The following is a 26,878-nucleotide window of genomic DNA, read 5'->3' on the forward strand; positions in this document are numbered from 1 at the left end:
CTGTTCCCTCCCTCCATCCCTCCGTGAAAGCAAGGGCAGACAATCGTTTTGTGCCTTTTTTCTTGAGTTACCTGTGCAGACGCCATACCACGGCAAGCATGGAGCCCGCTCAACTAACTGTCACTGTATGTCTCCTGGGTGCTGGCAGACGTGGTACTGCATTGGTGCTGGCAGCAGTTTATTGCCTTTTGGCAGCAGACAGTGCAGTATGACTGGTAGCAGTCATCGACGTAGTCCTGGGTGCTCTTTTAACCGGGCGCCTGGGCAAACATGGGAGTGACTCAGCCAGGTCATTTCCCTTGTTTCGTCTCATGGTGATTGAGTCCTACCAGCAGTGCACTGTCTTTTAACCTGCAGCTAGCAGAAGATGATGGGTAGTCGTCATACTGCACCGTCTTCTGCCGAGCACTCAGGTGTTGATGATGGCTAGCGGTCATGCTGCACAGTCTGCTGCCAGCAAGATCTATAAAGATAGATGAAGTGGCTCAAAACAAGAAATAGACCAGATTTGTTTTGTATTCTTTCTCCTCCCTCCCTCCCTCTGTGAAATCAACGGCCTGCTAAACCCAGTTTTGAGTTCTATCCTTGAGGGGGCCATTCAGTTTCTCGCAAAGCCACCCCCTTTGTTGATTTTAATTTCCTGTAAGCCAACCCTGTAAGCCATGTCGTCAGTCACCCCTCCCTCCATCAGGGCAATGGCAGACAATCATTCCGCGTCTTTTTTCTGTGCAGACGCCATACCACAGCAAGCATGGAGCCCGCTCAGATCACTTTGGCAATTAGGAGCACATTAAACACCACACGCATTATCCAGCAGTATATGTAGCACCAGAACCTGGCAAAGCGATATCGGGTGAGTAGGCAACGTCAGCGCAGTGACATGAGTGGTGAGGACATGGACACAGACTTCTCTCAAAGCAGGGGCCCTGGCAATGTGGACATTATGGTGCTAATAGAGCAGGTTCATGCGGTGGAACGCCGATTCTGGGCTCAGGAAACAAGCACAGACTGGTGGAACTGCATAGTGTTGCAGGTCTGGGACGATTCCCAGTGGTTGCGAAACTTTTGCATGCTTAAGGGCATTTTCATGGAACTTTGTGACTTGCTTTCCCCTACCCTGAGGCGCAAGAATACCAAGATGAGAGCAGTCCTCACAGTTGAGAAGCGAGTGACAATAGCCCTGTGGAAGCTTGCAACGTCAGACAGCTACCGGTCAGTCGGATATCAATTTGGAGTGGACAAATCTACTGTGGGGGCTGCTGTGATGCAAGTAGCCAACGCAATCAAAGATCTGCTGATATCAAGGGTAGTGACCCTGGGAGATGTGCAGGTCCTAGTGGATGGCTTTGCTGCAATGGGATTCCCGAACTGTGGTGGGGCCATAGATGGAACCCATAACCCTATCTTGGCACCGGAGCACCAAGCCGGCGAGTACATAAACCGCAAGGGGTACTTTTCAATAGTGCTGCAAGCTCTGGTGGATCACAAGGGATGTTTCACCAACATCAACGTGGCATTGCCGGGAAAGGTACATGACGCTCGCATCTTCAGGAACTCTGGTCTGCTTCAAAAGCTGCAGGAAGGGACTTTATTCCCAGACCAGAAAATAACCGTTGGGGATGTTGAAATGCCTATAGTTATCCTTGGGGACCCAGCCTACCCCTTAATGCCGTGGCTCATGAAGCCATACACAGGCAGCCTGGACAGTAGTCAGGAGCTGTTCAACTACAGGCTGAGCAAGTGCAGAATGGTGGTAGAATGTGCATTTGGATGTTTAAAGGCGCGCTGGCGCAGTTTACTGACTCACTTAGACCTCAGCGAAACCAATATTCCCACTGTTATTACTGCTTGCTGTGCGCTCCACAATATCTGTGAGAGTAAGGGGGAGATGTTTATGGCGGGATGGGAGGTTGAGGCAAATCGCCTGGCTGCTGGTTACGCGCAGCCAGACACCAGGGCAGTTAGAAGAGCACAGGAGGGCGCGGTGAGCATCAGAGAAGCTTTGAAGACCAGTTTCATGACTGGCCAGGCTATGGTGTGAAAGTTCTGTTTGTTTCTCCTTGATGAAGCCCCCCGCCCCTTGGTTCACTCTACTTCCCTGCAAGCTAACCACCCTCCCCTCCTCCCTTCGATCACCGCTTGCAGAGGCAATAAAGTCATTGTTGCTTCACATTCATGCATTCTTTATTCATTCATCACACAAATAGGGGGATAACTGCCAAGGTAGCCCAGGAGGGGTGGTGGAGGAGAGAAGCACCGGGAAGGGTGGTGGAGGACGGAAGGACAAGGCCACACAGCACTTTAAAACTTATTGAATGCCAGCCTTCTGTTGCTTGGGCAATCCTCTGGGGTGGAGTGGCTGGGTGGCTGGAGGCCCCCCCACCACTTTCTTGGGCGTCTGGGTGAGGAGGCTATGGAACTTGGAGGAGGGCGGTTGGTCACACAGGGGCTGTAGCGGCAGTCTGTGCTCCTGCTGCCTTTCCTGCAGCTCAACCATACGCTGGAGCGTATTGGTTTGATCCTCCAGCAGCCTCAGCATTGAATCCTGCCTCCTCTCATCACACTGCAGCCACCTTTCAGCTTCAGCCCTCTCTTCAGCCCGCCACTTACTCTCTTCAGCCCGCCACCTCTCCTCCCGGTCATTTTGTGCTTTCCTGCACTCTGACATTGTCTGCCTCCATGCATTCGTCTGTGCTCTGTCAGTGTGGGAGGACAGCATGAGCTCAGAGACCATTTCATCGCGAGTGCATTTTTTTCGCCTTCTAATCTTCACTAGCCTCTGGGAAGGAGAAGATTCTGTGATCCTTGAAACACATGCAGCTGGTGGAGAGAAAAAAAAACCCAGTATTTAAAAAGACACATTTTCTAGAACAATGGCTACACTCTTTCACTGTGTTAACATTACATACACAGCACATGTGCTTTCGTTCCAAGGTCGCATTTTGCCTCCCCCCACCACGTGGCTAGTCCCTCACCCCTCACCGTGGCTAACAGCGGGGAACATTTCTGTTCAGCCATAGGCAAACAGCCCAGCAGGAACTGGCACCTCTGAATGTCCCCTTAAGAAAAGCACCCTATTTCAACCAGGTGACCATGAATGATATCTCTCTCCTGAGGATAACACAGAGAGATAAAGAACGGATGTTGTTTGAATGCCAGCAAACATACACTGCAATGCTTCTACAATGATTCCTGAATACGTGCTACTGGCCTGGAGTGGTAAAGTGTCCTACCATGGTGGATGGAATAAGGCTGCCCTCCCCAGAAACCTTTTGCAAAGGCTTTGGGAGTACATCCAGGAGAGCCGCGAATGCCAGGGCAAATTAATCATTAAACATGCTTGCTTTTAAACCATGTATAGTATTTTAAAAGGTACACTCACCAGAGGTCCCTTCTCCGCCTGGCGAGTCCAGGAGGCAGCCTTGGGTGGGTTCGGGGGGTACTGGCTCCAGGTCCAGGGTGAGAAACAGTTCCTGGCTGTTGGGAAAACCGGTTTCTCTGCTTGCTTGCTGTGAGCTATCTACAACCTCCTCATCATCATCATCCTCTTCCTCGTCCCCAAAACCTGCTTCTGTGTTGCCTCCATCTCTATTGAAGGAGTCAAACAACACGGCTGGGGTAGTGGTGGCTGAACCCCCTAAAATGGCATGCAGCTCATCATAGAAGCGGCATGTTTGGGGCTCTGACCCGGAGCCACTGTTTGCCTCTCTGGTTTTCTGGTAGGCTTGCCTCAGCTCCTTAAGTTTCACGTGGCATTGCTTCCGGTCTCTGTTGTGGCCTCTGTCCTTCATCCCCTGGGAGAGTTTGACAAATGTTTTGGCATTTCGAAAACTGGAATGGAGTTCTGATAGCACGGATTCCTCTCCCCATACAGCGATCAGATCCCATACCTCCCGTTCGGTCCATGCTGGAGCTCTTTTGCGATTCTGGGACTCCATCATGGTCACCTCTGCTGATGACCTCTGGCCAGCGTGGCAAGCTGCACGTGACCATGCAAACAGGAAATTGAAATTCAAAAGTTTGCGGGCCTTTTTCTGTCTACCTGGCCAGTGCATCTGAGTTGAGAGTGCTGTCCAGAGTGCTCACAATAGAGCACTCTGGGATAGCTCCTGGAGGCCAATACCATCTAATTGCGTTCACAGTACCTCAAATTCAACCCGGCAAGGCCGATTTAAGCGCTAATCTCCTTGTCGGGGGTGGAGTAAGGAAATTGATTTTAAGAGGCCTTTAAGTCAAAAAAAAGGGCTTCGTCATGTGGACGGGTGCAGGGTTAAATAAATTTAATGCTGCTAAATTCGACCTCAGCTCCTAGTGTAGACCAGGGCTAAGCATGCAATGCCAGAAACTTGTAATTCTTCACTGCCTGTTACTACCTGTACCCAGGAGTAATGATGCACTCAGCTGCAGTTAAGAGATTTTTATAATTAGGAAGTGCTAAAGATGAACTGCACAACTGAGTGAAAGGCACAGTCAACACAAAACACATCTCTGAAAACATACCTATTCTCACAACCCTGTCTGAACCAGAATGTGACCTCACTAATGGCCGAACTCTTGCATCCCTGCTGTATGATTTTTGCAGAATGAGGCAAACCTAAAGCTGTCTACACAAGAGCAATGTAATTTGCTACTTACTTACTTCCTTTTTGGTAGGAGAGCAGATCTGTTTGAACACCAGCTGATTTTTCCGGACTCCAGTGTGGTTTATTGAAATTTAACAGGATGACTTCAGCCTACAGCAAAGGGAAAATATTGTGCAGGATCAACAAAAGCCTAACCGTTTTCAGCTAGCACATGGAGCAAGTCAAACAAAGTAAATGAGAATTGAGCTCATGCCAAGCTGTAATACATGTGAAAGTTTGACCTGCTGTAAAAGCCGCCTCTCAGGGGTGATCAGTTCAGTCCCTACTGATGGAAGATTTTCCCTCCATACTTTTGCGCTCTACTCTTACATCAAGTTGCAAGTTTGACATAAGTTCTCCAGTGCCCAGCATGTGGAGAAAGTGAAATATTTGAAGTGATTGGTTTGTGCTCCATAGTTAATCCCTCCTTTCATTTAAAAAAGTTTGCTGGTCTATGTGCAGAGGGCTGGAGAGCACAATCCCATGTCTGATCACATGGAAGAAATTCTGTTCACTGGATGTTCCTAGAAATTGCCCATTAGTGCGATGTGTCTGAGCCCTGACAAACCCTTGAGACTTGAATCTAATTTATTAACATGATTCGCAGTCGTTCTTTGCTCTCATTTCAGATGTAGATTGCTTCCATTTTTTCTTGTCTGTCGGTATCTTGCTTCCATTGCTATAAATTAACATCAGAAATGAACCATGAAGATGAGAGCATAGGTGGTTCTTCCTACTAAAGAAATCGGAAATGCTGTCATTTAAAGCAAAATTACCCTGTATCTGTCCAGACACAAAAATAGTGGCTTGTGAAATTGATAAAACCCCACCCCCAGAAAAAGCTTGGCCAGTAAAACAAATTCAAGGGCTAGTTTTAAAGTTTTCTATATTAGTGGCTGATTTTGGATGGTCAGACCTCAGCAGCTAACGCTCCACAGAACCAACAAGTTGCAACCACATTTATTACTGTCAAAACTCTTGCTTTGTTGGAAAGGGGGGCTCACAAGCTCTAACACAGCCTACAATTGACACAAGAAGAGTATGGTGCTAGATCTGTGCAACCCTGAGACTGAACTAATGCACTACAATCAAGGTAAGATAATGGTTTCCATGCTGCTCCCTGACCGCACTGCTGAGCAGCCACTGGCCATCTGTGCTCCAGTATCCTTAACTCACTGACATCTTGCGGCTATTCTTGCTGATGCCTCAGTCCCTAAAGCACCCAAGTAGATGAGCTGTAACATGCCTGTCCCTGGCTAATGCTGAAGATAGCAGTGAGGGCAGCCAATGAGATTGTGGCAGGGCGGTGTCTCTGTGTGGAAAGAGGATATGGTAACCTAGTCCTCTATTTCTCAGGGGCTGCAAATGACATAACGTAAAATAAAGCTTATTCACCATCTGCAAAGGAGAATGAATTGAGAGCAAGCCAGGAGGGGGAGAGAATGTGTGTATGTGGAAAACAGGAGCAGCTGGAGGATAAACACAAGGTAAAATATTGGTACAGTATTTCTAAAAGGGGGTTTCTGCCTCCTCCCCTTGGCTTAGTGATGTACTATTGTTTTCCTTTTTAATTGCTTAAAGAACTAAAGTCCCCTCTGACCCTTTTTAAACAAACCTCCTAGGGATGGTTCTAAGTGAACCTCATCAGTCCTTGGTTTTTTGATCAACACATTCTTCTCTTAGCAATTTAGTGCATACAATTATAAGGGTGTTTATGCTTTCCTGCCCCCAATCAAACCTTTTGCAGAGCTGTCGGACTAGAATACCCAATCTGAAATTCCTAGAGAAAAGGAAGGAATCCCCAGCCTTTGATGATATTTACTTCATGTGAATATTTTTTTTTTTTTTTGTCCAATGTAGATTAACTGTTTCTTATCAAGGCACTTCTGAAAGTGGTATCAGACTGTAAGGGATCACCAAGATTGCTGGATCTGACTTCCCCTTCTCTTCCCCCAATTTCTCCCCACACTGGTTCTGTGACCCTCTGAAAAGGCTGGGGTTAGGATGGCATTGTGTGGGGTCTGTATTCATTGTGTGGCATTGAGTCTGGATCAAATTTGCTCAGTTTATAAATAGTGTGGTTCTTTTCCCCTAATTTGGCAGTCCAACCGAGTCTGGGATCTGCATCAACTTACTACCCCAGTCACAAAATCTACTTGCTCTTTGCATCATCACAGGTGATAAAAGACTGCACCCTCAGCTGATATTATTTGGGGCAGTGTCAACACACATTTTTATTCGCTATTTGTTTGTGATACAGCCTGTGATGTGCTAGTGTTTTCTAGACGCTGAAGAAGGGACTATCCCTGGCCTAAGGAACTCCTAGTCTAAAGACAGAGTGAGACCAACAGAGGAGGGAGAACAAAAAGATGGACTTCATATATAGGTTACCAAGATTCCCCATAGGCTGTACTGCAGAAGTGGGATTTTGAAGAGGGACTTCAATAAGGACAGGGTATGGGCCTTATGGACAGGAAACTTGGTTGCCCCATGCCTAGGTGCCCTTGACGGAGAAGGCCCCGAAGCCCAGACTCAAAGAGATTTAGGAGCCTAAAGAAGCAGTAGGGCTAGAATACCCACTAAAATTCCTAGAGGAAAGAAAGTACAGCCGCTCCCCAGCCTGCGATGACATTGGCTTCATGTGCAAGAAACTGACAAACAGGTGAGCAAGGCGTGGGGGCAACATGAAGTCTGACATAGTCATATAAGTAGGGGGGAGCAGAGTTAAACTTCTTGTCAGCTCCTCCAGCTTGTATAACTTTGATGCAAAAGCAGATGGGGGACAGTCCAGTGGAGGGATTTGGAGGAGAGATAATCAAAGGAGTTCAGCTGCATTTTGTATGAACTGAAGGGAGGCGCGTGCACACATGTCTGTGTGTAAAAGTAATATGGTAGGTGAGACAGATGCTGAGGAGGAGAAAGCAGCAGGATTTGGGTTTGACCAACTTGTGTAGGGAAATGGAGGAGGATCCAGGCTCAGGGAGGATGGTGGCAGTGATATCAGTAACAGAGGAGAGGCAGTGGAGATGGATTGAGAGGGAAGATCAGGAGTTTGGCTTTGGTTGTACTATGTTTTCATCCAGGAGATAACTGAGATGCAGGCTGACAAGTGAGAGTGGATGGGAAGAGCAACAGTCCCTGCCCTGAATGTACAATTGGAAGCGTACCCTCTGTGACAGCTGTTTGCTCCCATTGTCACCCTGGGATTCTGCCGAGTGCTCCCATCCGGCAAAGACTTCACCCAACTTCAGTGAGCCTGTTTGCATGTGTGTGAAGTTGTGCAGCTGTCTTTGCAGGAACAGGGCCTAAGTGTGTCACTGTGGTATCTGAGTACCACACGGGTCATGGCACAATTAGGTCCCCAAAACAGGATGGGTGAATAATCCTGGAGAGGTGTGGAATGCATCTCCCCCCACCCTTGCTGGAGAGCTTGCACTCAGCCAACTTCCTCCCTGGGGTGACCTACATTGACTTCAGCAGAGTTTGACCCATGGTGTTGAACTCATGTAGTTACATACTGCTAAAGTGGCAACCAGTTAGGTTTTGTTTTTATCACTAATGGGAGCAGAAGGGGCTCAGACCACTCCTACGAAGCAGAGCTGTTGAGTCAGAAGTTGACATTTTGGCAGGGACTCTTCAAAGCAGAGATACCTTGGAGATGGGTTGTCATCTCTGAAAACTTGGGCAAGGTGGAAAGGAAATAAAAAGAGATGGGGTTGGGGGAGTCACGGTTTGAAGAGTTATTTGTGCAGCAGGGGAGCTCTGTTTCAGTACGACTGATCTAAAAGGCTGCTGGGAACAGCTTCCCAGCTCAGTGCACACAGGTACCCTGTGGAATAAGACTCACCCCATCACTGCAGGAAGCTTCTAGGTAAGCTCTCAGAAGATTAGAGGAAGTGATTACCACCAAAACCTTTTCCTTAGGCTGCTCAGGGCTTCATCACAGCCAGAAGGAAAGTTTGCATTGAGCCACATTCTATCCTGGGGTAACCTCCATTGACGTCTATAGAGCTGCAGTAGGGATGAGTTGGGCCCATGATGCTGAGCTCATTGTATTTACATGTCATCTTAGATCGGAAATCTGTGGCAGCTGCTGCATGATGTGGTTTTGTATTTTTTTAATGCCTTTAAATAAGATCCCACTTTCTTCATATTATTTGTATTGCAGTAGCGCCTGGGACCCTAAGGCATGAACCAGGACCTCATTGTACTAGGCAGTGGACAAACAGTCCCTGCCCCGAAGAGCTTCCAATCCAAGTATAAGATGAGACATTGTATTCCCTACCTGTCTTTCTCCACCCAAGGAAACAGTGGGACTGCAGTGGGCAGCATGGGGTAAAACCCCATTCCACTTACCATGTGAGAGGCAGCAATGCAGCGTTGCCCCTATGCTGAAGGGTTGGGCGGTGTTTGCCCTGCCCATGCCTTTGCCCTGCCACTGGACTGCTCAGGAGGAGGTCGCCCAGTGCTGCTGTGGAAGGAGCCCCTACACCCAATGCCTGTTCCCTATCCTGCACCATGGAACCACAGTGGTTCTGCCATGTGGCCCTCCACAGCCACTCTGCTGGATTTGCTCAATGTTCCCCACAAACTAATGAGCAACACTATCCTAAAGGCTGGGAATTATAGGCCTGATCCAAATCCTATTGAAGTCCAAGGAAAAGTTCCCCAAAGGCTTCAGTGGGCTTTGGATGAGGCCCTAGATGCCTGGATTAGCTTCAGTGGGAAGGAATGTTTAGCTTCCCCGGCACAGAGATTGTGCCCTGGGAAGTGACTGTAAAGTACCCAGCTCCATGGAGACTCAGGTCTCTCGTTTCCTGCACTGGCATAGACTTCAGCCAGACCAGGTGCTCTGTCAGGACAAACTGCCAGGCTCAATCTCTCTGTTTTGATGGAGGTGATTCTAGGCAGCCACATGTAGTTGGTACAGGAGCAGTGGTAATCTGGGATAGACACACTGCAAAATCTTATCAAGCTACAGAAGATACCAGACCTCCACAGAAAGGACCACTGGATTGATGTGTCTCTCTTGGGGATGATTGGCTCTAGCTGCTCATAAAAACACAAGGGAAAGCAACAAAAGGTACATTATGAGACTGCAGGCTGCTGCCATGAGGCAGCTCTGCTGGAAAAACATACAAAAGCTTTGCCCCCAACATGGCGAAACAAGTATATAAGGAAACGTTAGAGCTCATCCCATAGGAGAGGAGGGATAAAATGCAGCTCTCATGTTAGCAGACAGCTGGGGTAAGACAGGGTGGATGGTGGAGGAAAGACAGAAAAATCAATCCTCCCACTGACCAAGGGACAGGGCAGTCAGTCTTCCAAAGCGGCCTGGGGTCAGTGTTTGAAGGCGGGGTCATTTCTTGTGAGTTAGTTATAGGTAGGAGCAAACTAGTCAGCCAGACAATAATGCACCTTTCCAGCTGGCGAATGACTCAGACTCACTTGCCCCATAACCTTCTTACAAACTCTTATGGGTTTTTTCTACCTGATCCTAGTGGCTAAAGGAGGTCTCCGAATGGGGGACAAGGCCAGGATGCAGCATGGACACTCTGAGAGGAGGGAGGAGGAAGACAGAAGGTGGAGCTCCAGGAGTTACAATGTAGGAGCAGTCTCCAGCTTCCTCTCCACCCTTGTGACCTTCCCCATCTACAAGACCATCTTCCGCCAACAGATCCATGCCTTTTCCATACAGGAGGCCATACAGCAACTGCACCAGGAGGGAATGCGCCGCTTCTACCGGGGCCTCTTCCCACCACTCTTGTCCAAGACGCTCCAGGGAACCCTGTTGTTTGGCACCCATGACAGCTTGCTCCTTCTCCTTACCAGCAACCCTTCTAAGCCTTGCACACTGGGGGAGCGGTGGACAGCAGGATTCCTGTCTGGCTCAGTGGAGGCCTTAGTCCTGAACCCCTTTGAGCGGGTCCAGAATGTCCTGCAAGATGGACGGAAAGATGTCAGGTTCCCAAACACCCGCAGCATCCTGCAGGAATTCAACTCATATAATCTGAAGCAAAGGCTGGTTGTAGGCTACTACCGTGGCCTCAGCCCCGTCCTGCTGCGGAACAGCCTGGGCAGCGCACTGTACTTCTCTTTTAAGGATCCCCTCCGTGATAGCCTGGCCGCAAGGGGCTTGCCTAGCTGGCTCCCGGCCCTGGTGTCTGGCAGTATTAATGGAACGGTGACTTGCCTGGCATTGTACCCTCTGAGTGTCCTCATTGCCAACATGCAGTCACAGGTTGTGGGGAGGGATCTCCTCAGCCTCCGGCAGTCTGTTTGGTCTGTCTGGGAATCGCACGGGAGGAAGCTGACTCTTCTTTACCGGGGCGGCTCCCTCCTTGTCCTCAGGTCCTGCCTGACTTGGGGTCTGACCACTGCCATCCATGACTTCCTAAAAGAGAACACAGGGCAGAAGTCCCGGGTGGAGTGGGGGGAGAGGTCAGAGAACCACTGGCCTTGACATTTCTAGTGTCATGTCTTTAGAGCCCTGAGGACTTTAAGTGGGATTTCGCTTGTTTACAAAGAGGCCCTGAAGCTCACAGTCAATAAAACTTTAACAACAAGCTAAACCTCCAACCTACAGGTCAAAAGTCATGCTCGGAGGCCATACTTTCAAGACAAAGAAGCAACTTTGGGAGGGAGGGGACTTAACCAATCAGAAAGTTGCTTGGTTGGTTTCTTAAACAGCCTTGTAAGAATCTGGAGTGTTGGCTTCTGTGGCTACATGGAGTGAGCCAAACCCTGCCTGCAAAAGGCTGATCTGATACATTTATGGTGGTGCCCGTGTTCTCGTAGTCTAAGCACAGGATGGAGAGTCAGGTGAGCAGGGTTCTGTTCCGAGCTGTGCCACTGTGACCTCGTAAAGACATCTAATATCTTGTGCCTCATCTTGAAAAATGGGGATCATAGTATTTTCCTGTTAAAAGCGCTTTGAGAGCGTGGGTGGAAAGTGCTACAGAATTGCAATGTGTTCCCATATTATTGCAATCTGTGGATTAAACATGCACTGTCCCTCCTATAAGAGAATTTCCCTCTACTACTGCATGTTCATGACTCATTAAGCACCCAACTGAGCTAAACCCTAGAAACCAAATTCTGTCCTTGCATTTGCACTTGTGCCTCAGGTTAGTTCAACACTGAGGATACAGAGAACAGGGGAATGTGGGCTGAGGTGGTGAAGCTAGGCCATGCAGTTTAGGTTTGGCTATTCATAAAAGGAAGAAGCTGGTGGAGCTGCTAGAAGGCAGGCTACTTCAACTGGATTGACCTGAAGCACAAAGCAGAAAATTGGGACTCTCTGGCTTATCTCTGTGAAGTGGCAATTTAGACTCCTGGGTGAATTCCTGGTTCCACTGTAGTCCATGAGATTGAGAATTTGGGGGTCAGGATTTCAGGCCATGTGTGTTTTCATTCTCAGTTCATGTAGTTACAGAGAAGGTTGGGGTGAAGGTTATGGTCACAGCTGGGTTCTGCAAGCTTTCATGATCCTGCAAGCATCCTTCCAGAGTTCAAAACTGGGTTTGGGACAGAACCACTACTGCTATATGTGGAGGGTGATCTGCCTCTGATAGCTGCCAATGTGTGCTCATGGTGCTGTTAGATCTGTCACAGCCTTTGCTAGTACTGATCAGCCAACATTGGTGACTCCCTTGCTGAGTGGGTGTGGTGGGCCTGTCGCAGTTCCACTCCTTCCTCTCTCAGAGATTCCAGATGGGTGTCACTGAGTTATTTCTCCGCCTCTTTTCAGAGTGGTAGCCATGTTAGTCTGTATGAGCAAAAAGAACAAGAAGTACTTGGGGCACCTTAGAGACTAACGCATTTTATTTGGGTATAAGCTTTCGTGGGCTAAAACCCACTTCATTAGATGCATGGAGTGGAAAATACACTCCATGCATTTGATGATTTTCCACTCCACGCATCTAATGAAATGGGTTTTAGCCCACGAAAGCTTATGCCCAAATAAATGTGTTAGTCTCTAAGGTGCCCCAAGGACTCTTTGTTCTTTTTTCTGTCTCTCTGAGGTTTCTTACATGCCAGTGTCCATCCTGACATAACTCCTGTTTAACTTGTGTGCATGTTGGCTGGGAGACGGCATGAGGCTGTGCCCTGCTGCAGCACTCGAATGGGGAGATGACCCCGCAGGAGGGCAGAGCATGCCCTGAAGATGTGACCGATGATGCATGAGAACTTGTTCTGCTCAGAGATGTAATTCAATGTCAAAATTTTTTTTTATTTGCCTGATTTAAAAACAAGATCCTTTAGATCAGATTCTGCTCAGATGCAAGTAGCTGCAATTCTAATGAAGTCAGTGGCAAATATATCTAATTGGCCTATCATTATGATCTTTGTTCTTCTACAGAAAGCAGGGTGGCCCAGATCCTCAAAGGAATTTAAGCACCCAATTCCCAGTGAGAGGTAGGTACCTACTTACATCTGCACCAGAGTCTCAGGTGTTGGTGAGATACTTTTACTCAGCAATTACATCAACACACTGATGATGAGACACAATTCAGTAACTGACTCAGGCTGTAACCTTTGTCTATCTCTAGCCGATTTCCTGTTTAGATTCCTGCATAGTCCACAAGATGACACTGTTCCCTAGTCCCTGTGCTTCATGGGTTTAGTGGATGTTTCATTCTTCACCTGAAATGACATAACACTGCTTCTGTATTTTTGCACTTGGTTCTTCTAAACAAGACTTCTAACAAAATTCCTAGTGCCCTCCTTTCTGGAGCATTCTGGGTTATTGCAGGAGGAGCCATCACAAGTGACTGAACAAACTGACTTTGGCAAAGGAACACCCAATGAAAAGCAGGGTTGTGATTCTTGTCTCCAGACAAGTGCTAGTACCCCACAGCGGAGGACTACTGATTTATAGCTATGGTTGCCTATTGTTTGGGACGAGAGGGTTTATAATCTAATGAACTAGGGAGTTTAGTCCTGCAGCCAGCCCTTTGTGTTCCCCATGCTATATTTATGTGGCCTGCATGGCATACTCAGGTTGTGGAGATTCTAAGGGTTCATTGCAAAAAATAAAGTAAGTTAGTAGTTCTCCTGGCTACAGAGAGAACTTTCCAAATGTGACTTGAGGGTAAAGCAGTGGCCGGTTATCTGCCTGAGTCTGAAGACAGCCTAAAACAATGCCTCAGAGGGATGCACTTCTCTGCTCCCTCTCATCCTCCTTGAGGAGTCAGCTCTCCAGCCTGTCGTCACCACTTCAGCATTAACCATAACTTTCCATTGCTGGTTGTTTTAGGGGATGCATTGAAAAAAGGGGTGGGAGTGGCACCCTCCACATGTAGGGAGTGGCAGCTTCTGCAAGGAAGGGAATGCAGAGGGAAGAACAGACAGGAGAGGGAAAAGGGAAGAGAAACAAAGGGAAGAAGTAATAGTGGCCTACCAGAGCACAGAATCTCTCACTAAGTGATACTGAATGCAGCAAGGAACTGGATAAACAATATTGAATCATTTAATGACTACATACTGGCCAGACCCTCCTCTTGATCTCTGTGCAGATCTCCTGGTGACATCAGAGGACAATCCCCTATAGATTGAGGGCAACATGATGTCCTGGATTTATACCATGGCCCCATTTAAATGTGGAATCCAGAGTTCACTTCCATATGAATTTGACAACCTGCCTTGCCTTCAGACATTTGACAACCTGCCTTGCATGCTTTCCCCTAACGGTTCTTATATGGCCCATGTGCTCAGGACCATATGTGGTAGCTCTCTTTTCACAGTTTTGTTATACTGTCCACCTGAAAATCTTGTATCCTTCTCTCTCTTCAGCTTAAGCCAGAGCGTTGTAATCAGCCCTCTCTATTTACCTGCTCTTTCAGAGGGAGTTTTTCTTTTTAGGACCAAACCAATCCCAGAAAAGCAGTGGCAGTAACACTCCTGTAAAATCAAATCTATCCACAGCCAGGCAGGAGAGAGAAGCATCTCTCACAACACCCGATACCCTCCCACTGATGCACAAATCTGGTACTAGTTTTTCACATAGGCCTTTTTTTCTCAAACAGCCTCCCTTTAAATTGGTAATGCGCCAGGAAACAAACCTAGGTAACAGCAGAGTCCCCGAGAAGCATCAGGTGTTGGTGTCACTCACTGCCCAGTTTCTCTCCTCTGCCATTTCTTTGTGATAGCATAATAAAATGCTGGGAGAGATTTCTTTTTGGTGTCAGTTGGGGAAGTGCCTTTTTGATGCTTCCAGATCAAGATTTAATGGGTTGCAGAATAAAGAGATGAGCTATTCAATTAGAAGAAGAAGACTGTCATTTTTAAAGGGCCTTCCCTCCCTGAGGATCCCAACATGGTTCACAAACTGAGCGTACAGCACTACTTAAATGCAGCCCTTTCTGAGGTGGAGCATGACAGTCAGCATACCACATATGACACAGCAGCTGGGAGGAGGGAAATTTTGGTCCAGGGCAGTCCTGTTCTTTAGTGCCAATCCACAGCAGACTCTCTCTCTTCTTAAAATCTCATCCTGAAGATCCCCTCATCCTGAAGATCAGGTAAAGAGCATGGAATTTAATTTACCTTGGAAGAATGAAGTGAGTTAAGCACACAAGGACTTCAGTGGTCTGATTTGTTGTTACTCTGAACATCCCTGTGGCAAGATGCTGGGCAATTGTCTGCCATTGTTACACACACTATTTAAAGCAGGGGTGGGCAAACTTTTTGGCCCAAGGGCCACACTGATGAATTGAAATTGTATGGCAGGCCATGAATGCTCACAAAATTGGGGTTGGGGGCGGGGGGCAGAGGGGGTCAGAGCTCTGGTTGTGGGGGCGGGCTCTGGAGTGGGGCTGGGGATTAGTTTGGGGTGTAGCAGGGTGCTGAGACTGAGGGGTTTGGGGGGCAGGAGGGGGATCAGGGCTGGGGAAGGGGGGCAGGTTCCGGCTGGGGTTGCAGGCTTTGGGGTGGGTCTGGGGATGAGAGGTTTAGGGTGCTCCAGGCTGGGACTGAGGGGTTTGGAGCGTGAGAGGGGGATCAGGGCTGGGGCAGGGGGTTGGGGTGTGGGGAGAGGCTCAGGGGTGCAGGGTCCGAGCAGCGCTTACATCAAGCAGCTCCCGGAAGCAGTGGCATATCCCTTCTCCAGCTCCTACGCGAAGGTGTGGCCAGGCGGCTCTGCATGTTGCCCCATCCGCAGGCACCCCCTTGCAGCTCCCATTGGAGCACCGGAGCAGGCCTTTGGAGCACGTAGGAGCCAGAGTTGCAGCTTGTGGGAGCTGCGTGGTGCAGCCCGCAACCCAGCGTCCCGGCCAGAGCGCCAGAGTGGGGCCGAGCCATGTGGTGCAGCCCTGGACCCCACTTCCCAGCAGGAGCTCGCGGGCCAGCTTAAAACGGCTCACGGGCTGGATCTGGCCCAGGGGCCGTAGTCTGTCCACCCTGATTTAAAGGGTCTTTAGGTCAGTGTGTGAAAATTATAGTTGCTGTATGTCTAAGAAGCATGACGATTCCATGCAAAATGGTTTCTTAATTATTCAGATCTCTTCCCAGAATTCAGAAGAGTGTGCATAAGGGACTTGGCTGACTGCCCAGGCCACATCTCCAGCTCAAAAGCCTAACCTTCCAAATGATGCTCCTAAGCAGCATCTCAGAAGAGCCAATGCAATGATTAAGCTGCCCATGCTGGACAGAGTTAGGGAGGCAGTGGTCCCATCCTTAATTGCCTTAATTTACAGCATGCAAGTGTGGACCCCCCCCAGTTTATACAGTACCTATCAAAATATAAAAGGAAGGACAATAATTACAGTTCACGGATTGAAAGCTGAGAAAGGAAGAATGTTTATAGAGTCTAGAAAAGGGAATTCTCAGGAGAGCGATGAGCGCAGTCTATAAATACTTTCTCTGTAACTACTGTATACACAATAGGAGTGGATCATTCATGTTGTCAGAAGACAGTTGGACGAGGAGTAAGAGCCTGAAGCTAAGGAAGGAAATGGCTAGGTCTGGCTATAGGAATAACAAGGCAGTGAAACAGACACCCACAAAGGAAGTGATTCATATCCACTCAGGGAGTTGAGGCACCTTAGAACTATAGCGTGGTGAAAAAGCAGCAAGATCTACTTCTAGATCAAGCACAGCCTCTGAAATATATCGGCCATCCTCTTTTTCACCAAAAACAAATGGCAGAGATGAAATCAGACCTAGACAGACATTCTGTGCAAACAACCTTCATGGATAATGGTTGTTGATAGTCCCTTAAAAAACAGAGATGTCTTTTGCAGTTCCCCTTCCAAGCATGGACCAAATTCCTCCCTGGTGCAACTCAACTGATTTCATTTGGGTTACCCTAGGGCTGAATGACAGGTTTCAGAGTAACAGCCGTGTTAGTCTGTATTCGCAAAAAGAAAAGGAGTACTTGTGGCACCTTAGAGACTAACCAATTTATTTGAGCATAAGCTTTCGTGAGCTACAGCTCACTTCATCGGATGCATACTGTGGAAAATACAGAAGATGTTCTTATACATAGAAACCATGAAAAAATGGGTGTTTACCACTACAAAAGGTTTTCTTTCCCCCCACCCCACTCTCCTGCTGGGAATAGCTTACCTAAAGTGATCACTCTCCTTACAATGTGTATGATAATCAAGGTGGGCCATTTCCAGCATAAATCTAGGGTTTAACAAGAAGGTCTGGGGGGGGGGGGAGTAGGAAAAAACAAGGGGAAATAGGTTACCTTGCATAATGACTTAGCCACTCCCAGTCTCTATTCAAGCCTAAGTTAATTGTATCCAATTTGCAAATGAATTCCAATTCAACAGTCTCTGGCTGGAGTCTGGTTTTGAAGTTTTTTTGTTTTAAGATAGCGACCTTCATGTCTGTGATTGCGTGACCAGAGAGATTGAAGTGTTCTCCGACTGGTTTATGAATGTTATAATTGTTGACATCTGATTTGTGTCCATTTATACTGAATTTAGCCCCATTTCTTTGTGTCATTACACGTGAGCTTCAGTCACTAGATGGTGCTGCTGGGAAAAGAATAAGAACAGTCTTTGTCGTCTTGCAGCGAGACACGCCCTTTTCTTGGCTCTCCTCAGAGGTGTTCTTGCTCCCATGCTCAAAACTCCCTCTGTCTTGCAAAAACGTGCTTGTTACCCACACTCCAGCATAGTGAATGACTGAATCCTAATGTAACACAGAGCTCTTTTTCTCCCAAATTGGGCACGTTTCACCAGAAAAGCCCAGCTCTGCTGCCTGCTTATCTAACTCCTTTGCTGCAGGGGCTGTGCTTCCAAGGTTTACTGGTGAGGAGATGGAGATGGTGTAATTTAGCTCTGGTTGGAGAGCCTCTTTCATGGCACTGCAAAAGGCCATGAGCTCATCCTACACTTAGCTGTGGCCTAGCGTCCTCACACGGGAGGGCTTCAAATCCAGGCCACAAACAGGCTGGGGCAGAGTCTAAAGTGGACCATGTCTGAGCTAAGATAGGTACAGTATATTTGTTCTGTTGGAGAGGGCGGCGCTGCAGGGCTCCCACAGCCAATTCCATTCAAGAGCACTAGCCTCAGTCTCTTCCATGCATTTTCTTTAGGGCTGGATTTTCTCATGCTTTGTCTCAGGCTGAGAAAGGACTCGCATTTCGGAGGGTTGGGAAAGAGGCCCTATGTACGGAAGCGCTGCTTTGCGTGTGTCTGTGTACGTGCATAGGACCGTCTGTCTGCCCATGTGTCGCCTGTAGCCCGGCCTGTCTGCATGCCTTTCATAGAATCATAGAATCATAGAATATAAGGGTTGGAAGGGACCCCAGAAGGTCATCTAGTCCAACCCCCTGCTCGAAGCAGGACCAATTTGCGCATCTGAGCGCCTGTCTGCATGGACATATGGCCCCACCAGCATATTTTTGCTACTGTTTCTCCCTATTTCAGCTCTGCCGATGGGAGCAAAAATATCCTAGGGGAGCTGCAGTCTGCGTTTGCCCGAATCTGTCTCTCGAGGGCGATGTGTATCTGCGTGCCTCCGTGTCTGTCTCCCTGCCTGTGAGCCTCTCCGCGAGTCTGTCCGAAAGTCCATCTGTCTCTAGTGGTGTGCCCGCCTCTCTGTCTCCGATTCTCTCTCTGCGGCGAGAGCAGACATCCCTATGGAGCTGCTTTTCGGGGCTCCCCCTGGCCCGCTCACACGTGGGGAGAGCCAGCCATTGTGTAGCCGATGGAGGGAGACCCTCAGATGCATGCTGCAGCGCCAGCCCTGGCCCCCCTCCCCGCTCTCTCTCCGCAGCGCCCGCCACCCCACGCCTTCAGCTACAGTGGAGGAAGGGGCGCTTTACCCCCGCCGCGGTGCACCGTGCGAGGTGTAGTTCTCTGGCGCGGCGCGGCTAAGGGAGGGCCTCGAGACCCAACTACACTCCCCAGCATGCCGAAGGGCGGCCAGCCAATGGGAGGCAGGAGCGGGCGGCAGCCGGGGTATATAAGGAGCCACCCCACGCGGGAGAGCTGCAGACACCTGGGCGATTACAGCAGATTCTAGGGGAGCCCTACAGCCGGCACAGCAGGTACGGGGCGTGCCAGCCCGCGCGCAGCCCCCATTGTATGCACCCGGGGTGCTGCTGGAGGTGCCCCCTTGCACGGGCCGGTGGGGCGTTGGCGGCAGCTGCTGTTTCTGCCTGTTGCGTGCGCTGGGGACCCTGGCGGAGATGCCCCGCTGCTGGGGCTGCTCCCGTTGCATGGACGGGGGTTCTGGTGGAGCCGCCCCGTTTTTGGGAGATGGGGGCAGTTGCGCTGCTGGGTGTAGCCGGCTCTTGGGGGTGGGGGGAAGAGGGACGCTGTTACCTGCGGGAAGCCCAGCGGAGCTGTCTCCATGTGACTGGGCGGGGAACCGCCCAACCCTGCCGTGGGCAAAGCGCCCAGGGCTGGGAGCGGCCGGGAGCCGCCGCCCAGGTGCGCGGGCTGCGGGACCGTCTCTCCCGTGAACGGGGTGGGGGTCGCCCGCCCGGGGGTGCTGCGTGCAGGGCCTCGGGACGGGGTGAGGCTCTAGCCTCCGTCCTGTGCGGGTCTCAGCTCCTCCCAGCGCGCTGCCCTGCTCTCCCCATTGTCCTCCGGCTCTGCAGTCTGGGGAGGGGCTTTACCGCACGCCCCGCGCCGGGGATCGGGGGGGTGTCCGGCGGGGCGGGGGGGTTTAAAGCCCCTCTCCCCACAGCACTGCTCCCTGCGCTGGGGGCGGTGCGCTCCGCCCCACTGCCCCCGGTGGAGCACCGCGGAGTCTCTGGGGTCCCTCGCTGGGCGGCTGCAGCCGTGGCTAATGGCAGGGAAGCTGGGCAGTGGGGTTTTTGTTCGTTGATGGAGACACTTACCCCTTACAATGGGTGTGCATGTTGGGTGTTGGCCGGTCTGGGCTCGGCAGAGAGGGACGCTAAACTGGGCTGGGGGACCGAGCCGGCATTGCTCAGGCACATGGAGAGCACGGGACACCTGGCTGGCTTTCTCTCCCTGTGTAAACTGGAGGGAGTAGTGGGTGATGGAAGGATCTACTTCTTTACCATGTGGGCTGGGGAAGGGGCAGGTGTTGATGAAAGGATGGATAATGCTGGTCTGGCTCTGCTCCTTTCTCGGAACAATGTAGTTCTTCACTATTAGGAGATCTCCTTTGTATTTAGGAGCCTATCACTTCAAGCCTAGGAGACAGGGCTCTGGTGCCCAACCCAAATCAATTGGGGGGTGTGTCTCGTACTGATCAGGCTTTTTTAAAATAAAACTCCCTAGTGGGCTTTTCCTCCACCCCTGTTCTAACACACATGGCCTTGCTAGCTGTGCTGCCTCAAAGGCCCATCCCTTATCACTGCTTGACATCTGAGCTGAATTCTGAGTGCTTTATTTCCTTACAAAGAAAAGGAGTACTTGTGGCACCTTAGAGATGAGCAAACAGCTCACTCACTTAGAATCATAGAATATCAGGGTTGGAAGGGACCTCAGGAGGTCATCTACTCCAACCCCCTGCTCAAAGCAGGACCAGTCCCCAACTAAATCATCCCAGCCAGGGCTTTGTCAAGCCTGACCTTAAAAACCTCAAAGGAAGGAGATTCCACTATCTCCCTAGGTAATGCATTCCACTGTTTCACCACCCTCCTAGTGAAAAAGTTTTTTCTAATATCCAACATAAACCTCCCCCACTGCAACTTGAGACCATTACTCCTTGTTCTGTCATCTGCTACCACTGAGAACAGTCTAGATCCATCCTCTTTGGAACCCCCTTTCAGGAAGTTGAAAGCAGCTATCAAATCCCCCTTCATTCTTCTCTTCCGCAGACTAAACAATCCCAGTTCCCTCAGTCTTTCCTCATAAGTCATGTGTTCCAGTCCCCTAATCATTTTTGTTGCCCTCCGCTGAACGTTTTCCAATTTTTCCACATCCTTGTAGTGTGGGGCCCAAAACTGGACACAGTACTCCAGATGAGGCCTCACCAATCTCAAATAGAGGGAACGATCACGTCCCTTGATCTGCTGGCAATGCCCCTACTTATACATGCCAAGAAGGCCAATGGCATTTTGGGAACAAGGGCACACTGCTGACTCATATCCAGCTTCTCATCCACTGTCACCCCTAGGTCCTTTTCTGTAGAACTGCTGCCTAGCCATTTGGTCCCTAGTCTGTAGCAGTGCATGGGATTCTTCCATCCTAAGTGCAGGACTCTGCACTTGTCCTTGTTGAACCTCATCAGATTTCTTTTGGCCCAATCCTCCAATTTGTCTAGGTCCCTCTGTATCCTATCCCTACCCTCCAGCATATCTAACTCTCCTCCCAGTTTAGTGTCATCAGCAAACTTGCTGAAGGTGCAATCCACACCATCCTCCAGATCATTTATGAAGATATTGAACAAAACCGGCCCGAGGACCGACCCTTGGGGCACTCCACTTGATACCGGCTGCCAACTAGACATGGAGCCATTGATCACTACCCGTTGAGCCCGACAATCTAGCCAACTTTCTACCCACCTTATAGTCCATTCATCCAGCCCATTCTTCTTTAACTTGCTGGCAAGAATACTGTGGGAGACTGTGTCAAAAGCTTTGCTAAAGTCAAGGAACAACACGTCCACCGCTTTCCCCTCTTCCACAGAGCCAGTTATCTCTTCATACAAGGCAATTAGATTAGTCAGGCATGACTTGCCCTTGGTGGATCCATGCTGACTGCTCCTGATCACTTTCCTCTCCTCTGAGTGCTTCAGAATCGATTCCTTGAGGACCTGCTCCATGATTTTTCCAGGGACTGAGGTGAGGCTGACTGGCCTGTAGTTCCCAGGATCCTCCTTCCCTTTTTTAAAAGATGGACACTACATTAGCCTTTTTCCAGTTGTCCGGGACTTCCCCCGATCGCCACGAGTTTTCAAAGATAATGGCCAATGGCTCTGCAATCACATCCGCCAACTCCTTTAGCACTCTCAGATACAGCGCATCCGGCCCCATGGACTCGTGCTCATCCAGATTTTCTAAATAGTCCCGAACCACTTCTTTCTCCACAAAGGGCTGGTCACCTTCTCCCCATGCTGTGCTGCCCAGTGCAGCAGTCTGGGAGCTGACCTTGTTCGTGAAGACAGAGGCAAAAAAAGCATTGAGTACATTGGCTTTTTCCACATCCTCTGTCACTAGGTTGCCTCCCTCATTCAATAAGGGGCCCACACTTTCCTTGACTTTCTTCTTGTTGCTAACTTGTTACTCTTAACATCTCTTGCTAGCTGCAACTCCAGGTGTGATTTGGCCTTCCTGATTTCATTCCTGCATCCCCGAGCAATATTTTTATACTCTTCCCTGGTCACTTGTCCAATCTCCCACTTCTTGTAAGCTTCTTTTTTGTGTTAAGCCAAGCTGGTCACCTGTCATGTTTACTATTCTTTCTACACATCGGGATGGTTTGTCCCTGTAACTTCAATAAGGATTCTTTAGAATACAGCCAGCTCTCCTGGACTCCTTTCCCCCTCATGTTGTTCTCCCAGGGGATCCTGCCCATCAGTTCCCTGAGGGAGTCAGTCTGCTTTTCTGAAGTCCAGGGTCCATATTCTGCTGCTCTTTCTTCCCTGTGTCATCAGATGCATCCAGTGGATGAAGTGAGCTGTAGCTCACAAAAGCTTATGCTCAAATTTGTTAGTCTCAAAGGTGCCACAAGTACTTTTTTTTTTTTTCTTTTTGCAAATACAGACTAACACAGCTGTTACTCTGTAACCTGTTGTTTCTTGTATGTTAGCAATCAGCCAGGCAGGTCATCCTCTTACATCTGGTCACTCTCCCCAAAGGGTTCTGGCCATGTAACTTGCACATGCTGCCTGGGATTTCCTTTGCAGGGGTGGGTTGTAACTTGCTTATCTTACTCACTTAGCTAAAATGTGTGACAAACCAGACCTCTCTGAAGTTGAGAAATTTGACAAGAAGAAGCTGAAAAAGACCAACACGGAGGAGAAGAACACACTCCCTTCAAAGGAGAGTAAGTATCCAGTTCCCTCTTTCTGTAGGGGCAGGGCTAGCTGAACAGTTAAGTGGTTCCTAAATCTTTGTATGCATGGATGACCATGCCACTCCTTACAGCAACATGTGATGAATTCCAGGTCCTCTCCTGAAGGCTTTAAGTCTTAGGTGTAAGTTGGGGCCTAGGGCAGTGCTTCATGAAGGTCTTATACTTGCCAGGCCATACTTCTGGCTCGCAGAAGAAGCAGAATTGAAGTTCAGTTTTTGTGATGTGAGCCTCTGTCTAAATGGTCTGGTATCCAGATAGAAGGGAAGAGGAAATTATTCTAAAGCAAGGGGACTGGCAGAACTGCCCAAAGCCTGGTCTGGCACTCCAAAACATGGTTCTCCTAATAGCACTTTGTTGTGACACAGACTTCCAATTCTGGCTGTGTAGGAGTGTCAAGTGGGAGCGGATGTGCTTGTGCCGATCTCATCACTGAGGAATCTGGCAGACTGAGGCATTTTGGTCTGGTTTTTCTTCCAGTCGAAAATATTGTTTTTTGTTTTATACTGCAGATAGGATCTGAGCCTCAGCAAGAGCTAGAATGATACAAATGCCTCTGGCTGGGGGAAGTTGTCAGTACCTTTTTAAAATGCTTTTTTAGTACTAAGTAGTAAGAGGGTTTTTAGCTCTTACTGCCCTCTGCTGTTTAAGCTTACTTTTTCAGGTCTTTCAGGCATGTTTGCTGAGGTAACTATACTGTGCTGTATGGGGGTCTTTTGAAATGACAAATACAATAGTGAGGTAGGCAGCTGCCTAACTGTTATGTGCAAAGAGCTGGTGCTCTAAGTCAAAGTGGCTGAATGGTCTAGACAAGTCACTTCACCTTCCCCTTCCTGTCTGCAGAATGGAATGGCACTAGTTCATCTCACTATGTTGAGAATTTGCTGAAAAGCAGTGAGTTCTCAGGACTGACTCCTTTCCAACTTGACCTGGGCAGCAGCAACAGTCCTTTGTCATGGACGCTCCATGAAAACTGGGTCTTAAAGTTTTCTCAGTAGGAATAGTCCCCTTCATGTTCTCTTGCAAACATGTTCTGTTGTAGCACTGACTTTGCAGGTGGGGTGTTTGAGAGAAGGGAAATAGGTATCGGGGAAAGACCACTCAAATCTCTAAAACTAGGGAAAATATAACCTAGTACATACCAACTGATGCAACACCTCTCAAAGCTTGCCCAGGGTTTGGATGCTCCTCAGCCTGACCTGTGAGGTGCTAGTGTAGTGACCCCACTGTCCAGGCTTGGCAACTGTAGAGATGGTATCCAAATATGGGCGGTCTCTGCAGGTAGAGCAGCTATGCTGTATTGCCCCAACCCTTGAGGAAGGGGCTACATTAAGGCAGAGAGGCTAATGGAACTCTCTTCTCTTTCAGCTATCGAGCAGGAGAAGGAATGCGTGAAGTCGTCATAGAGGGAGATGGCCTGGCAGGAAGAGCCACCACTTAATTTTTTTGCTTTGAATTAAATCATCTGTGTCTTTTTTTTTTTTAAATTACATGTACCTGTATAGAGAAATGCTGCAACTTCTAACTCTGTCCCATTGAGCCAGCTGCTTTGGCAGGTGGAGGGATGAAACATGGTCCTTTCAGAATCCATCAGTAGCCTGACCCAACCCCACCTTTTCTGCTTGGCCACCTCCTGTTTACAGCACTGATCTTGCTCTAATGCAATGAGGGAGGAGCAGAGGGCTATGGGAGCTCCTGGGTACAGAGACCCCCTTCTGCTATGGGTAGGGTATGGTGTGTGAAATTCTTCTGATTTGGCCTACTGACCTGGGTCTGTCTGGCATATTTGTTCACAAATGGTGTTTCTGCAGCCTCACTCGCAATTTTTTTGTCTTCCTTGAAATAAAGTGAAAAGTTTATTATAAAAATAAAAAAATATAATGACCTACTTAAGAACTCCAGGCTTCTTTCCTGGCCCTTCAGCTTGTTTTGCTGTTGACCTGTCAGGAGGTGTTGGTGCTGCAACCTAGCTTGGACAGAAGATGTAGTAAAGAAGTCTGCTCTCTACTTCCATGCTGGTGTTCCCATCCCTAGTCTTGATCTTGACTTGTAAAGCTAGCCTACAACCATATTCTGAGGGTTTCTTATGGTGCTTAAAGACAACTGTCACTATTGGTCACCCTCCGGCTAGGGCTGAGCTCCCTTTTCATGGGCTGAGATGAACATAAGGCTACATAATACTTCTGATCACAGGATATTCTGCTGATGTTAATAGGAAGCTTCCACAAGGCTCAAAGAGAATGTGACCTTTATCTAGTAACTAGTCTCGTAGAACAGGCCTAAACAGTGTGTGGAATGGCCTAACTTGTTTAGGAGTCAGATTATTTTAACTACCACTTATAGCAGCACATCGCTTAGTGTGGATGTAGTTTCACTAGAATAAAAGTCCTTGCCATGCTGCTCCTCTTGCATAGGAATGCAATACTAGAGTTGGTGTAGCTATCCAGCCCTCATCCTTGCTTCCCCCTCCTGTGGGGTGGATGCAGTTGTACAAGGCCTTAATGTAAATAGGATGCTCTTACTGTTCACCCTGCAAACCAAATGATGCAGAGGTGGGAGGGAAATGGGACTAGGTCATTACTTTTTCCCCTCCTATCTGCAGCAGCTCCCAGTTTCCTTTCTGTCCTTCACTTAACCCTGTGAGCCACAATGAAATACTGATGTTACCATCTGCCTTCAGGGATTAAACGCCCCTAGCAGCAAAAGGAAGGGGACATTTTGCTGTTAGTATTTCAGGGTCAGCAAATAGGGGAATCAGTGTTGCAGTACAGAGTGGAGAGTACAGAGCAGGTCTACCATATTCTGAGGTTTCTTATGGTGCTTAAAGACAACTCAGTTGCTATTGGTCACCCTACAAGCATATGCTGGTGTTCCTGTCCATGCTCCCAGGTGTGCCACTGGTTGCTACCACCCATGGGTGAACTTAAGGAGAAAAAGAAAAGCTAGTGCACACAAGGGGTGGGTGAAAAGAGGCACCTCCATTCACCACCTAAGAATCTTCTGACCAGAAGATTCTAGGATGCTTTTAATTGCCAACCACAGATCATGGCTAAGGCTGTAAGAAAGCCTAGTCAGCTGTGCGGGAAAGCAGTTACCATGCTGCCCTTGGACAATTTGTCCATCTAGTTCAGTAACTTGCTACCTACGCTGGCCTGTTGCTGACTCCCACTCTAATGAAGCACATTTCTAAATAGGAAAGATGCAGCATAGCTGCTTTTAAACTTACCCTGTAGAAGCAGTGTTGAAAGACCTGAAGGTGAGTGAGTGGAAGGGGTTCACAGAGATTCTTGAGCTGGCGTGGTTCCTCTTCAGGCACCTTTCAGTGTATCATTTGCCTGATCTACCCCCAGTCTCAGTAACTCCCACAGTCCATGATCCACTATGGCCTCAGAGGCAAATAACTTTCAAGCTCAGGAAATAAGCCCTGGTTCAGAAACTGGTGGTGCTGCGAGCTTCTAAATCAACAAAAGGGTGTTAATTAGCAGGAAACTTAGTCTTGCTAATCAGACCACTTATGTCCACTTCACACAAGTGCTTGTACCTCTGAAAAGTGCAGGTGTATATCCCAGGCACAGCAAACAGACACTGGAGCTTCCATAGCAGAAAGATCTTGGTGACCCTAGAGTTACTCCAACCAGAAATAACCACAAAATCGAGTCCTGGAAACACTGCCAAGATGGATGTGTAAAACAGGTCTTGGGATGTGCCTAATGGCAATGCTCCAAATGCTCCAGCCAGGATGCACAAACCTCAAAAACTCTGTTAGCCAGCATTTCAGGGGAATAGGGTTGAAAAAACATCTCT

General features: G+C 48.7%; 3 protein-coding genes across 7 annotated transcripts; 2 read left to right on the plus strand and 1 right to left on the minus strand.

Annotated features, from left to right (window-relative positions):
• Window positions 1-2,182: 2,182 nt before the first annotated feature.
• LOC125642566 (uncharacterized) lies at window positions 2,183-4,782 on the minus strand. 4 transcript variants are annotated; one of them, XM_048864149.2, is made up of 3 exons: window positions 4,640-4,782; window positions 3,383-3,794; window positions 2,183-2,820 (listed from the first exon to the last, which is right to left on the minus strand). In XM_048864149.2, exons 2-3 carry the CDS (start codon window positions 3,789-3,791, stop codon window positions 2,309-2,311), a joined length of 921 nt encoding a protein of 306 aa, XP_048720106.2. In that variant the 5' UTR covers window positions 3,792-3,794; window positions 4,640-4,782; the 3' UTR covers window positions 2,183-2,308. The 4 variants fall into 4 exon arrangements, with proteins under 4 accessions (XP_048720106.2, XP_048720105.2, XP_074988496.1 ...); XM_048864148.2 differs by having other exon boundaries at window positions 3,383-3,979; XM_075132395.1 differs by having other exon boundaries at window positions 4,636-4,782.
• A 978-nt stretch (window positions 4,783-5,760) lies between these two features.
• SLC25A53 (solute carrier family 25 member 53) lies at window positions 5,761-11,323 on the plus strand. 2 transcript variants are annotated; one of them, XM_048865065.2, is made up of 2 exons: window positions 5,761-6,109; window positions 10,124-11,323. In XM_048865065.2, the coding sequence occupies exon 2, from the start codon at window positions 10,144-10,146 to the stop codon at window positions 11,083-11,085; it is 942 nt and encodes a 313-aa protein (XP_048721022.1). In that variant the 5' UTR covers window positions 5,761-6,109; window positions 10,124-10,143; the 3' UTR covers window positions 11,086-11,323. The 2 variants fall into 2 exon arrangements, with proteins under 2 accessions (XP_048721022.1, XP_074988498.1); XM_075132397.1 differs by lacking the exon at window positions 5,761-6,109 and adding an exon at window positions 7,352-7,872.
• A 7,655-nt stretch (window positions 11,324-18,978) lies between these two features.
• LOC125642849 (thymosin beta-15A homolog) lies at window positions 18,979-24,962 on the plus strand. The gene is made up of 3 exons (XM_048864721.1): window positions 18,979-19,128; window positions 22,943-23,047; window positions 24,443-24,962. The coding sequence occupies exons 2-3, from the start codon at window positions 22,948-22,950 to the stop codon at window positions 24,478-24,480; spliced, it is 138 nt and encodes a 45-aa protein (XP_048720678.1). The 5' UTR covers window positions 18,979-19,128; window positions 22,943-22,947; the 3' UTR covers window positions 24,481-24,962.
• The last annotated feature ends 1,916 nt before the right edge of the window (window positions 24,963-26,878 follow it).

This window comes from Caretta caretta, chromosome 9, assembly GCF_965140235.1.
Source record: "Caretta caretta isolate rCarCar2 chromosome 9, rCarCar1.hap1, whole genome shotgun sequence".
Classification (NCBI taxonomy): domain Eukaryota; kingdom Metazoa; phylum Chordata; order Testudines; family Cheloniidae; genus Caretta; species Caretta caretta.